Here is a 15,255-nt window from a genome sequence, read left to right as displayed (position 1 = left end):
TTGTCCTGAAAGGGAAGTAGCATAAATATATTTATCCCTGTTTTGCAAAAGAGGAAAATAAGGCTGAGAGAGCCTGGTCTATGGTCACAAAGTAAAATATCAGAGCTAAAATTTGAACCCAGTTCTTCTGCCCCAAGTCAAACATTTTTTCAACTACATCATTCTACTCAACTAAATTTCCAATATAAAATAAAAACAATTTCATTATGCCTTACTAATCAAGCAAAAAGTCTGGTCTAAAAATTCCTACATGGTTTTGTTGTTGTTGTTGTTTTTTAGTGAGGTAATTGGGGTTAAGTGACTTGCCCAGGGTCACACAGCTAGTAAGTGTTAAGTGTCTGAGGCCAGATTTGAACTCAGGTACTCCTGAATCCAGGGCCGGTGCTTTATCCACTGCGCCACCTAGCTGCCCCTAACCTCTCATCTTTAAGGGGGTTGGAGTACATCACATCTAAGATATTTGTTGTAGCTCTAAAATTCTATGTTCATTGTATCATGTGGGTATTTCTTATATCCCCTGTGAAACTACATGCTCATTCATTGACAGAAGAGAGGGACCATCTTATACTATATTTTTATCAAAGCATCCAGGACAGTACTATTCATATAGCAGGCATGCTTAATAGAATTAAATTATATTTAACCCATAAGTCAAGAAATTAAGATGTTTTAATACAATAGGAATTTAGCCTACCTATTAATTAGAACTTCAAATTCCTTTTTATCGTGGGTTTCATTCTTTTATACTTACCTTCTCCAATTAACTGAAACCTGGCTTTCCCCTCAGATTTCCCCTCACTTTACCTTCCTACCCAGTTTTGACTATATCAATCACTTAAATCTGCCTCTTCCATTCTTACTCCTGAAATCGCCTCATACTGATGAAGGAATTTATGAAATTGTGCTGAGTGTGCTGCAAATTTAGCTTATCTAACTTCAGATGTGTCTTCACAGCAATCTTATTTATCCCTTAATGATATTACAACATAATAACCAATCTTAATTGGTTCCAACACCTTTTTTTTTCCTCAAGTCCCTCAAGTCCCCCAGCTCCAAGTTCCCTCACTCTCAGCAGGTGATCTTGCCTCCCACATTACTGATAAAATTGAGGTCACCCAACTTGAACTTCCTCAGAGACTAGAGTACTAGAGTACACTATTCTAACCCAACCAATGTCCTCACTCACTCATCCATCCTTCCCTTCAGTCTCAGATAAGGAGGTAGACTTCTCTTTACCAATGCTATCTCTGCACCATATTCTAGATCCCATCTCTTCTCTGACCTTGCTCCCCTCTTTTTTTTGTATTTTCTCTCTTTTTCCCTCACTATCTGCTACTTCTACTTGGCCTATAAACATGTTCAGTTATCTCTTATTCTTAAAAAAGGCCTACCCCTGATCATGCTATGCTCCTCAAGCTATTGTCTGATCTCATTCTCCTTGCTGCTAAAATTCCAGGAAAAAGAAGGGTTTATACTTGCTGCCTCCATTTTCAAATATTGATGTTTTATAATCTGGATTCCAACTCATCATTTTACTGAAATGGCTCTCTCAAGGCTATTAATGAACTCCTTATAACCAAATCAGTTATTTTTTTCTGTTCTCATCCTTGACCTCTCTGTGGCTTTTGACATTATGAACCACCCCACCCGTCTTGATATCCTCTCCTCCAAGTGCTTTCTGTGAAGGAAGAACTGTCCTGTACCATCCTCCTCCAACAATGACAGGTTTTTCCTTTATTCTTCCTCCTTTCACCCATCAAATGTGTATCACCTGTAAAGCCTGGATGTCTTCCCTTTCTTGATGATTTCACCTACTTTCCATCATTTCCTAACCTCTTCTCAGAGCTCAAGTTCTGTATTTCAACTCCCTGGTCATCATCACTATTTATATTAACCCAATGACACCTCAAACATTAACATATACAAAATTTAAATCACCATCTTCCCCCAAAAACATTTCTTTTCTCAATTTCTCTTTCTGTTGATAGTACCAGAATCCTTTTCATATCTCTGGCTTATAAATTTTGACCCTTCCCTTTCCCTCATCCAGTTGCTAAGTTTTCTCTATTTTATTTCCATACTATTTCTGGATCAATCATGGACTTTCTATTTTTCCATTTCAATAACTGGGACTCCTAATTTCTTCTCACCTCACTGATCCAACCTTTACACACCCATTGTTAAGTAAGCTTTATAATATTCCAACTGAATTATGATACTCTTCTGCTCAAAAGTCTTTCATCATTCCTCACTGCTTACCAAATAAATTATAAATTTATGATCCTGTCATTAAAGGGATGCCTCAATCTGGTTCTAATCTAAATAACTGGAGAAATACTAATTGCTAATTGGGTGGTTGTGCCAATATAATAAAAATGAGTGCCAGGGCAGCTAGGTGGTGCAGTGGATAAAGCACCGGCCCTGGATTCAGGAGTTCCTGAGTTCAAATCCGGCCTCAGACACTCGACACTTACTAGCTGTGTGACCCTGGGCAAGTCACTTAACCCCATTGCCCCGTAAACAATAAACAAAACAAAACAAAAAAATGAGTGCCTAGTTCAATTTACTTATATCCTGCCATACCAAACTATAGTATAAAAGATTTGATTTATAGAACTAGAATCAAAAAATTCATCTGGAGAAACAAAAATCTATGCTACCTAACAATATAAGAGTAATATTGCCAAACTGGTACAATGGGAAGAGCCCTGAAAGAATGAGTATGTTGAAGCCAGTTCTAACAGGCCAATTGTTAAATTTTCAATGTGAGCATTTACACCTTGGAAATTACCAAATATGACAACTCAGATCTTGAATTTATTGTTTTATTAATTGTCTAGACTTTAAAAAGTGATGGAGAAATGTTAATAATGCAGATTAAACTTAAAAGTATGTGCTAATGTACTTTTTTTTTGGTCAGGGCAATGAGGGTTAAGTGACTTGCCCAGGGTCACAAAGCTAGTTAAGTGTCAAGTGTCTCAGGCTGCTTTTGAACTCAGGTCCTCCTGAATCCAAGGCTGGTGCTTTATCCACTGCGCCACCTAGCTGCACCCCCTCCATGTACTTTTTAAAAGGTCTAGTTAGGACGGCTAGGTGGCACAGTGGATAGAGCACCGGCCCTGGAGTCAGGAGGACCTGGGTTCAAATCCAGCCTCAGATACTTAACACTTACTAACTGTGTGACCCTGGGCAAGTCACTTAACCCCAACTGCCTCACTAAAAAAAAAAAAAAAAAGGTCTAGTTAAACATTTACCAACACATCCCTCCCTAGAAGGTAAAGGTTTTAGAGAATGAGTTATAAAAGGTCTACTATTTAGTCTCATTGAGGTATAACAGAAGGTTCCGAGCAGTCCTGTAAACAATTGGCTACAAAAATAAAATTTTTACTATATGAAGACATTTAATTACTTAGGTAGACTAAGTGAATCTTTTTTTTTCCCTTACCTATAAGGTTGTACTTTATTATTCCCTTCAACTCCAAGTTCCAGTGCTTTTTTAACAACAACTTCATTTTCTTCTGGATAAACTGAACATGTGCAGTAAACAATTGCTTGTGCTTTGTTAACTGTATTTAATGGAAAAATGTGGTCACTATTCATGTTAACAATCCTATTCAAATCTGGTACAACTCAAAATATTTTCATTTTTCTTTTTCATCTAGAACAGTAACATCATCCTTAGTAGCCTTTGCATATAAAGATAACTGTTGGTATGCCATTACATTTAATTCAACAAGTGTATTTTAAAGTACCCACTAAATATAATCAATTAAAAGTATTTATTAATTAACTACCATATGCCAAGTACTATGGCAGGAGCAGGAATTTAAAAACAAAAACAAAACAACCTCGGCCCTCAAGAACTTACATTCTTTCAAGAGATATAACATATACACAGAAAGTTAAATTCGAAATGTGTACAAATTAATTTGGAGAAAAACTAGCAGCTCAAGGGATCGGGAAAGGTTTTATAGAGGTATAGAACTTGAATCTGTTTAAGGATAACTAAATTCATAAGAACTGACAAAGTCACTTAGGAGCCAGTACTTACACACACACACACACACACACACACACACACACACATATACACGATGCTGCATACTGAGGACACAATGATGAAAAACAACAAAGTCTCTGTCCACAAGGAGTTTACAATTTAGTAGCAAGTTGGAGACAAGTCCATATAACACAAGTACATAGGAAGGTTCAGAGGAGCATGAGAGATTTGCTTCTCAGCACAATTACAGAACATTGCATTTATATGGAGATCACTCTTACAGAAGCCTCAACCCTATTAAAGATAGCCCTAAACCTAGAAATAGGCAAAAAGGACTATAAAGCCAACAAAATAGTTGTCTAAATTTCCCTACGCTGAACCATGTATTTTATTCCTTAGGTTCACACTTAGGATCTTGATGTATTATTTGATAGGATAATTTTGGTAGCCTTGTTTATTTTAACAAACTGAGCTTCCTAGAAGATTTGAAGCAGCAAACTAGACAAGAGGATAGAGTAGAGAGAAGAGTTTTTTAGAAACAGACATAAAGCCTGCAGAAGAATCAAGAGTAACAGAATAGTTATTATGATATAGTACAGAAACTGTTTCATCATGAGGAATTCTTAGTCATCTGGAGGGGATTAATTTCTGTTAAGTAACCTATGTATAAAAAAGTATAAATACATACATCCATGTATATGTAATTATATTTTAGAAGATTTTTATCAAAATGATTAAATATAAAATTTGGCATTTAAAGGGATAAGTTCAAAAGTCAGGAAAATTCATTTATGTAGAACATCTTGATGAAATGGATAAATGAGGTATTAGGTATAAGGTAATGAGGCATATATTTGAGGGCAGAACAACACTGAGATGAAAGGTAACTTACACTGCATTGCATGTTTTAGTTGTTCATACTGCTGTTCAGCAAGAACATTAAGTTTATCTTCTGCAATAGAGCCTTGAGAGTGATCTTTAAGTAATTCAGCATCTAAAGAGGAAAAGGAAGCAATGTATTTAATACATTTAAGATATAATTAAATGCTGGTAATAATTATTTCTTCTATAAATTAAAGTTTTTATATATGCTATGCATCCAAAGTTATAGTCCTTCTAATTGCCCAGTAAATTTTTTTTTTTCCTTTAAGATTCTAAGAAGTTATCCTAGGCTATCCAGAAATTATCCAATCTAAAAACAGCTGATACAAATCTAGCATTTTGTAAAGAGTGCTTCATACCCTCACAACTGTGTCATGTCTCTGTGTCATAGATGATGAGCCTGAAGCTCAGAGAGGTGAAATGTCCTGCTCCGGGTCAGTTGAGCTTCTACCTCCTCAAACATGGAACACATGCACAATCTTGCCTGCCTTCCTCCTTCAGGAGGCAGACTGTGTTCTGCATCGTTTCAGCATCCTGGGCTTAATGAAAAGAGCACTGGAGGTGGAGTCTAGGAGATAAGTTGATATTTACTTCTCCTATGACCTTGGGGATTTAGTCAATCAATGATCTATGCTGTTTCCTACCCACATTCCAATTCCACATAACACAGGATCAGCCATTTTCCTTTAATTATATCATCTACCGCTTCAATTACATTCCTAAATAATATAAAATTTTATCAATGAATAGCTTAAATGAATTAAAACAGAATTTTCCCAATAATCCTATAGCTCTATTAGCTTTACAGGGAAATCAAGAGAGCATGCAGATTTGGAACTATGCCCAAAGGGCAACAGAACTGTGCATACCCTTTGATCCAGCAATACCACTGCTAGGTTTATATCCCAAAGACATTCCACACAACTTGCCCATTTTCTTTTCTAGTTATATGTTGTTGGTAAGTTGTTTTTCAGTCATGTACAACTTTTTGTGACCCCATTTGGGGTTTTCATGGCAAAGATATTGCAGTAGTTTACCAATTCCTTTTCCAGATCATTTTACAGATGAGGAACTGAGAGGCAAAAAGGGTTAAGTGACTGTCCAGGGTCACACAGTTAGTGTCTGAGGCTGGATGGAACTCATGAAAATGAGTCTTCCTAATTCTAAGCCCAGTGCTCTATCCACTGCAGCACTTACCTGCCCTATATTTCTAGTTATACATTTCTCTGATGACATATTTTATACTGTGTATCATCACTGACCTTTCAGCAACCTGTTCCTTTAATCCTTTGGGACTGTCCATACCTCAGAGCTATATAGTATCTGTGTAAGTTCAATGTGCTAAATGGGCTATCCTTTCAATAGAATTCTCATAGTCTGAATTGTAGGCATTCTTTATCCATCTCCTTTATAGATGCTTTTAAAAACTATATATTCACACATTTTCTCCCTTTCTTCTATTAAGAAGCAATCTAAACAGGGTAAATGCCATTATGTATTTTTATTTGTGCATAGGATGCCATGGCTAAAGAATGTATCACCTAGTGGGTCAAACCCTGTAGTGATGACTCTTTTCATACTTAGATAGGCTGCTCATCAAAATCAAATGGCCTTGGGACAGCTAAGTGGCACAGTGGATAAAGCACTGGCCTTGGATTCAGGAGGACCTGAGTTCAAATCTGACCTCAGACACTTGACACTTACTAGCTGTGTGACCCTGGGCAAGTCACTTAACCCCAATTGCCTCATCAAAAAAAAAAGCAAGTGGCCTTTCAATAGGATCAATCTCTTGCTGTTAAGAACTCTTGTTATGTTAAACCTAGATGGTGTAGCATAAGCCCCAGTTCCCTGTTTTTCCTTTCACAGAAGCTAGAGATCAGCTGGTGATAATTCTGTGTTGTTTGGTATAACTTCATTTAATAAAATTCTAGTTAACATGTCATTCTCTAAAAATAAAGTATCAGAAAAAAGAGCCTCAATAAATTGTGAAAATATAATTGGGAAGCTAACAAAGTATAATAAATTAGCTATTATTAGGCAGAAGTATATTTCTACTAGAAAACAAATGTTCTTGAAATATCAAATTAATAATCATTTAACATCTCTAATTGTTTAAAACATTTAGCTCATAATGTATAATTTAAACACATTAAATATGGTATTAATGTAAAAATTTTAAAAGCTGGTCATCTGCTCCAATATCAATAATTCGAAAATTAATATTAAAAACAATTACCTTCATTCTCATTTAAAATAAATTCTATAGGATTGCTAACGCCCAGTCCTGAGCAACGAGGCAGCAGAAGAATAACTTTAACTTTCTGTAACCTTTGATCTTTTGCTTCGATGTCAGTAAAATTTTCATGCAGCAGTTCAATGTCTGATAGAAATGAAAAACATAAGAAAAATTATAATAAAAGCATTGCTAAAGATATCCATTATCACCACTGTTATTCAATATTGTACTAGAAATGTCAGTGATAGCAACAGGAAAAAGAAATTGAAGGAATTAGAATAGGCAATGAGGAAAGAAAACTATCACTCTGCAGATAATATAATGGTATACTTAGACAATAAAAAACTAGTTGAAATAATTAACTTTGGCAAAGTTGCAGGATATAAAATAAACGCACATAAATCATCAGCATTTCTATATATTTAGGGGCAGCTAGGTGGCGCAGTGGATAAAGCACTGGCCTTGGATTCAGGAATAATACCTGAGTTCAAATCTGGCCTCAGACACTTGACACTTACTAGCTGTGTGACCCTGGGCAAGTCACTTAACCCCAATTGCCCCGAAAACAAAACAAAACAAAACAAAAGCATTTCTATATATTTAGCAACAAAGCACAGCAGCAAGATATAGAAAAATTAGGGGTGGCTAGGTGGCGCAGTGGATAAAGCACCGGCCCTGAAGTCAGGAATACCTGAGTTCAAATCCGGCCTCAGACACTTAACACTTACTAGCTGTGTGACCTTGGGCAAGTCACTTAACCCCAATTGCCTCACTAAAAAAAAAAAAAAGATATAGAAAAATTCCACTTAAAATAACTGTAGACGGGGGCAGCTAGGTGGTGCAGTGGATAGAGGACTGGCCCTGAATTCAGGACAACCTGAGTTCAAATCTGGCCTCAGACACTTGACACTAGCTGTGTGACCCTGGGCAAGTCACTTAACCTTCATTGTCCCATTAATAATAATAATAATAAATAAAATAACTTTAGACAATATAAAATACTTGGGAGTCTACCTGCCAAGACAAACCTAGGAACTATTTGAACATAATTACACATCACTTTTCACACAAATAAAATCAGATTTAAATGACTGGAAAAATATCAATTGTTCATGGGTAGCCTAATCCAATATAATAAAAATGACAATTCTATATAATTTTATTTACTTACTCAGTGACATACTAATCAAACTACCAAAAATTTTTAAAGAGCTAGAAAAAATAATAATAAAATTCACCTGGAAGAATAAAAGGTCAAGAATATCAATGGAATTAATGGGAAAAAATGAAGGTACCCCAGCTATACCAGCTCTCAGGCTGTTTTATAAAGCAGTAATCATCAAAAATAAACTGGTACTGGCTAAGAAAAAGAGTGGTGGACCAGTGGAATAGATTAGGTACACAATATACAATAGTAAATGACCATAGTAATTTAGTGTGTGATAAACCCAAAGACCCAAACTTTGGGGACACTATTTAACAAAAATTGTTAGGAAAATTGGAAAACAGTATGGCAGAAACCTAGTATTTACCAACATCTTATATCATATGCCAGGATAAGGTCAAAATGGGTACATGATTTAGACATAAAGGATTATACCATAAACAGGAGATCTGAGAAGAGCTAAGTCTACCACAGTTGATCATCATACAATGTTGCTGTTACTGTGTACAATGTTCTCCTGGTTCTGCTCACTTCACTTTGCATCAGTTCATGTAAGTCTTTCCAGGTTTTTCTGAAATTATCCTGCCTATCATTTTTTATAGTACAATAATATTCCATTATAATCATATACCACAATTTGTTCAGCCATTCCCCAATTGATGGACATCCCTTCAATTTCCAATTCTTTGCCACCACAAAAAGATCTGCTATAAATATTTTGTACAAATAGGTACTTCTCACTCAAACACACACACACACACACACACACACACACACACACACCTTTTTTTTATCCCTTTGGGATACAGACCTAATAGTGGTATTGCTGGATCAAAAGGCAAACAGTTTTAGAGCCCTTTGGGCATAGTTCCAAATCACTCTCTAGAATGGTTGGATCAATTCAGAACTGCAACAGTCCCAATTTTCTCACATTCCCTACATTTATCATTGTCCTTTTCTGTCATATTAACCCTTCTGATAGATGTAAGGTAGTACCTCAAACCAACTCTGAAATTCTTTGAGTCTATTACTTCATTCTACAGGTAATGACAAGTTATTCAAAAAATTTTGACCATGGAGTAACATTTGAAAAGGAGTGTTTCAAGGATATTTATTGAGCCTAAGAGTTCATCTCATACCCACAGGTTTGAAAGTATATATGATCTACTTCTCTAATTTTTTATGGTATGGTTTTTAGTATTCAGGTAACATATCCATTTTTAATTTGTGGTGTATTGTGTAAGAAGCTAGTATAAACCTAATTTTTGTCAAACTGCCTTCCAGTCTCCTCAGTAGTTATCATCACAAAGAGTCTTTCCAACAGTAATTGATGGTCTTGGATTAATCAAACACTGGGCCACTCTTTTTCATTGCTTCTAGTTCTTATTTATTTAATCTCTTCCATCAACCTACTCTCCTTCTTTCTAATAAGTACTAAATAGTTTTGATTATTATTGTTTCATAATATAAAGTCTTGAAAGGTTACCTCCTCTTCCTTTTCCTTTGTTTTGTTTTGTTTTTTGCATTGTTTTCTTTGAGTTTCTAGGCCTTTTGTTCATTTCCAAATACATCCTGTTTTTAAAAAAATCTAGCTCTATTAAGTATCCTTTTGGTAATTTGATTGGCCTAGCAATAATTCTATAAATTAACATGGGTAGTATCATCATCATTTTAATTAGCACAGACTAACCATATAGTCCAATTAATTATTTGTCTTCTTTATTTTGTAGTTGTATTTATATAAATATTGCATTGTCTTAGTAGGTTAGCTCACAAATATTTTATACAGTTTTAAGTTATTTTGAATGAGATTTGTCTTATTAGCATTTCTTCTTTGTTTTTATTAGTACCATAGAGAAATGCTAAATTTTTTATAGATCTATTTTGTATCCTGCTACCTTGGCTTCTTCTAATTATACCATCATACCATATGCCACCAGCAAATAGGGATGATTTTGCCTCTGGAAATGTTTATGCCTTTAATTTTATTCTTTTGTTTTATTGTGATAGCTATTATTTCTAGAATTAAATCAAATATTGGTGAAGAGGGAGAATATCTTGGCTTTATTCTCATTTGTCTTGGAAAAGCTTTTACTGTTTCTCTATTTCAAATAAAGTCATAACTTGATTTGAGATGTCTTTGAACATATTAAAGGGTCCCTTAAATGCCTAATATTTTTAGGGTTTTTAATATGAGACCATAACATTTAAAGGATTTCTCTTGAATAGGCTGAAATAATCAGGTGGTTATTATTTTTGTCATTTTGGTGATTAATTATACCACTTATTTTCTTAATGCTGAACAATCCCTACATCACAGGTATTAATCCATCTCAGTCTGTACCAAAATATCTTCTGGATATGTTGCTATAGTCTCCTGACAAATTTATTTTTAAAATCTGCATCAATATTAAGGACTATACTCAGGGGTGTGCTGGTAGCAGTTCAAATCAGCTTGCAAGTGCCAATGGTTAAATTCCTAGTGCAAATATTTATATCTTGGAAATCAGAAAATGCTACAAACCAGGGCTTGATTTATTGTTTTGACGATTATGAAAATAGGGGCTGGCAAACTCCAGCCCACAGGACAAATCCAATCCTCCTTCCTGTTTCTGTATGGCCTCTGTGCTAAGGATGATTTTTACCTTTCAATTAACACTATAAAAAAAATTCCTGGGGGCAGCTAGGTGGCGCAGTGGATAGAGCACCGGCCCTGGAGTCAGGAGTACCTGAGTTCAAATCCGGCCTCAGACACTTAACACACACTTACTAGCTGTGTGACCCTGGGCAAGTCACTTAACCCCAATTGCCTCACTAAAAAAAAAAAAAAAAATTCCTAGCTCATGGGCCATACAAAACAGGCAGGGGGATTGGATTTGGCCCATGCTCCAGAGTTTGCCAGTCATGGTCTAGACTTAAGAAAGTGGTGGATAAAATGTTAATAATGCATATTAAACTTAAAAGAATGTTCTGTGTACATTTTTTGGAGTCAGTTGTTACATATTTACCAATACATTTCTGACTACACTCTTTTTTTTAACTATCTCTATGAAAGAAAATTCCTTTTGTATGAATTCATAAAGAAATAAGCAAAACCAAAATAATATAATCAATAAATAATTAATGCCCAATAAGTAAATAATAAAATAAGAATATGTATATATTATATACATATATATGTGTATATTAAGAATATAGTAAAAGTAATGATCACTGGAAAAAAACAAATTCTGAATAAGTGAAAAACCAGTGATGGTTCTGGAGGATGCATCTCCCTACTCACAGCAGAGAGGTAATGAAAACCCAATTCTCTTACAACTACTCCAGTGGGGATGAAAAAAGTATACTAGACCCTGAAATCCAGGAAAAAAACTGGAGTAAGTCTATTTCTATCGCAGGTACACACAAAGAAATAGTCAGAAGCCTATAGACATTAGGGAAAGATTCCAGTCAGAAAAGCCTGGCCCATGACTGCAGATCACAGAAACTTCCCAGCTTAAAGAGCAAAGGAAAGCCTGGAACCTACAGAATTATGTGGAGAGACTGGAACCCAAACCAGAATATAGCCAAAGACTCCTGAATTCACAGCTTTATTGTTCTGACCCTGAACCAGTGTTCAGGAGCCTGCAAGTCTAGGACGAGGAGGGCATCAATCAGGGTACACCTGTGAACAAACCTCCCTGATATATCAGGGCACTAGAGATACTCCTAAGGTCCTTGAAGAATACTGTATTATTTAACAAAACCCTAGGTAATAGAGATCAGAAACAAAGAAGGCTGTACCATTCCTTCTAGAAGTGCACAGGGCCTGACCCCAAAACAAAGTCCTAACATAGGAAGTAAGGTGGAAAAAATGAGTAAACAAAAGAAAACACTAATGACAAAGAAATATTATAGAGCACAGAATACCCAACACAAGCCTAAAAGAAGACACCAACTTGACATCCACAAGCAAATGTTCAAAGAAAATGACAGATTTGCCACAAGCTCAATTAGAATTCCTAGGAAAAAATGAAGCAAAATTGTGCTATAAGAAATGGCAAGCGGGGTGATTTCAGAAAGGCCTGGGAAGACTTGAATGAACTGGTGTATAGTGAAGAGAACAGAACCAAGAGAACATTGTGTACAGACAGAGCAATATTGTTTGATGAAGACCTGTGAAAGACTTAACTAGATATTGATGGAACACACTTTCATTTTTTCCTCTTTTATTCAAGTTTCTTGTTTTCTTATGAAGTCATTGGTTTCTGTCTGGTTCAATCTAATTTTCATGGAGTCTATTACTTGATTTTTTGAATTTTTGTTTTATTTTGTTTTCCATTAACAAACATTTATTTTCCCTCCCAACCACTCCTGCCATTTTTCTATTGATTTTTTCCAATTAATAAACATTTCTTTTCTCTCTCTTCCACTTCTCCCCAGCCAATTGAAAAAGAAAAATGGATGGCTAATGAAACAGAAGACTTCCAAGCAACCCAAGCAAAGGCCAGACCTGAGCACTTATTTTGAAAAGCAAACGGAGGAGTCAAGGAAATCAAAGGTAAATACATTTGAGCAAATGGAGCTGTGTGATAATGACACGTTTACATTCTAATAAAGAGAAAAGAAACAACTATCTCCTCATAAGACTGTAAAGAAGATGGGCATAGGGAAGCAGTTTTGTTACATTTTGATGATCTTAAGAGGGAAAAAAGGATACACCAGGGAATATAGAAATAAATGTACCTTTGCTTGACATGGTAAATATTAGCTGCCTAAAACTAAGAGCCAGTGTTAGATGTAATGGAGATTAACTAGAAGCCTTTCCAATAAAATCAGAGGGAAAACAAGGACGTCCATGAGATCACTCCTTTTATTTGACATAATGCATGCTAGAAAAGATAGAAATAGTAATTGGGTGACCTTTTCCTAGATATTTTTTCCTCCCCTGTCTTCCAAAAGCCTTTTTATTTCTATTCAGGCTATCATTATCTTCCTAGTCTCCTTTACCTTCCATATCCAATCAGCTGCCAAGTTCTGTTGATTTTATTTCCTCAACACATCTCTTACATCATTCTCCCCACTACTCACATAGCCATCATTCCTATTTCCAGTTCTGATCACCTCTATACTAGCTTATTAAAAAAAAAGCTTTCTTATTGGTCTCTCCACCTATAGTTACTATCCTGTCTAATCCATCTGCTAGGCAGGTCGAATTAATCTTCTCAAGACAAAGGTCAAGTCTCTCTCAATTTGGCTCCAACTTACCCTTGCAGTCTAATTTTATATTCATACAATGTAGGTTCTAACCAAAGTCTATTGTTAGCTATTCCCAAAACTCTATAGCCTATATTCTATCTCTGTGTATTCATATAATCTATGCCCTAAACCCATAACATATTTCCTCTTCATCTCTGGCTTCTTCCTAGTTTAACACAGGTTTTACCTTTCCATGATTCCACCCAGTTTTGTGTGTTCTCTTCTTCCTCTTCTTCCTTGTAACATACTTTTCATATACATGTTGTATTCCCCACTCAGTAGAACTCTTTGATGACTTGGAATATTTTGTTCATGTATCACCAGAATTTAATATAATCTCTTATATGTAGTAGGTTCATATTAAATATTTGTTGAGTTGAATAGTATTCAGAGCAAAATCATGTGTCCTTTATGCCTTTTAATCAGTGTTATGACTGATATATTCAGCTGAAGTCTGCCTATTCCCTTATCTTATTTTCCTCAAGGATTCCCATTGGTAACTAGTCATTTCTTGTCAAGAAATAGTTATTTTTATATTGTTTTTAATTGATCAGCACATTCTGCACCCTCTTAACAGCAAAAATGTGTATGTGTGCATGTGTACACATGGCTTTTGAGTAGGCTAAAAGCCTCTGGCTTCCCCATTTCTTAAACTTGAAAGACTATTTGTGACTTTTGAGAATGTAGTGTCATTATGGCAATTAAGACATGTACCTCAAGAATAGGATATAGGATACAGCATATGTAGGGAAAACTATAGTATAAAAGGAATAAATAAAAATATAAATAAAGGGAAGACTGCTCCCCCAGCTATTCCACAAAAACCTGGAAAATGCACTGGACTAGGTTCTGATCAGGAAATCAAAGGAAAAAATCACAGTGACTGACTTTTGAAGCACAGGTTAGAACAGGGAGGTAAATAGAATGGGGCTCCATCAGGAATAGCTACATAAAGCATTCCAGCATAAGGAATAAGGGAAGACTTGCCACCAGCAAGGCACCAGGACAAGAAAAAGTTGCAGATATGGTGCAGGAGAGTCAGACCTTGCTCAAGGAGCAGGAAAAGGTATCAACGGACAGTTTTGTCAGTACCTACCCCAGTTCAGGGTCAGAGATCCATTGTGGGCAGAGGAAGGGTCCTATACGAAAGAGTGACAGTCCAGGGTGAAGAGTGGCAATGGGCTTTAGGCTGTGTACTAAATGAAGAGCAAGTACAAAAGCAGCCACACCTGTGAGGCTCTGGCCTTGACCCTGGCCCTAACACAAAGTCCCAAGTCAGGAAGTGAGGTTGGAGGAATAAGCAAACAAACAATAAAAAAGAGAACCCCAAAATAAAGGGTTATTGTAACGATAGGAATACTTGAGAAACAAACTCAGAAGAAGAAAAAAGATCTAATAAGCAAACCTCAAAGAAAAACACAGTTTAGGCACAACTTAAATTCCTAAAGAGTTGAAGCAAGAGTTTAAAACCTTAAGTATGATTTTATAAATGAAATGAGAATGCTAGAGGAAATATTAATGGGGGAAAAACAGAAGCTATGGAAAAAAATTAGAAATCAAAGTAACAACTTGGAACAAAACATACAAAATCTTACACATGCAACACACTCCTTGAAAATTAGAATGGAATGCCAAGATGGCAGAGTAGTGACAGCAACCCAGGCCAACTCTCCAACATTTCCCTCCAACCAACTTTAACAAAATACAACACCCATTTCTATTCAAAACACTAGA

At 35.7% G+C, this 15,255-nt stretch overlaps 1 protein-coding gene across 1 annotated transcript in view; it reads right to left on the bottom strand.

The window, feature by feature from the left end:
- The window catches only part of NSUN7 (NOP2/Sun RNA methyltransferase family member 7), a 53,779-nt gene that overhangs the window by 5,147 nt on the left and 33,377 nt on the right, over window positions 1-15,255 (bottom strand). Inside the window, exons 9-11 of the mRNA XM_043970493.1 lie at window positions 7,119-7,262; window positions 4,893-4,994; window positions 3,446-3,566 (exon numbers count right to left, since the gene is read on the bottom strand). Of these exons, the coding sequence (XP_043826428.1) occupies window positions 3,446-3,566; window positions 4,893-4,994; window positions 7,119-7,262 (367 nt within the window). The remainder of the gene's footprint in view (window positions 1-3,445; window positions 3,567-4,892; window positions 4,995-7,118; window positions 7,263-15,255) is intronic.

Source organism: Dromiciops gliroides, chromosome 6 (genome assembly GCF_019393635.1).
Source record: "Dromiciops gliroides isolate mDroGli1 chromosome 6, mDroGli1.pri, whole genome shotgun sequence".
In the NCBI taxonomy this organism is placed as follows: Eukaryota; Metazoa; Chordata; class Mammalia; order Microbiotheria; family Microbiotheriidae; genus Dromiciops; species Dromiciops gliroides.
The sequence above is the reverse complement of the archived record's forward strand: the minus strand, read 5'-3'. Positions and strand labels throughout refer to the sequence as shown.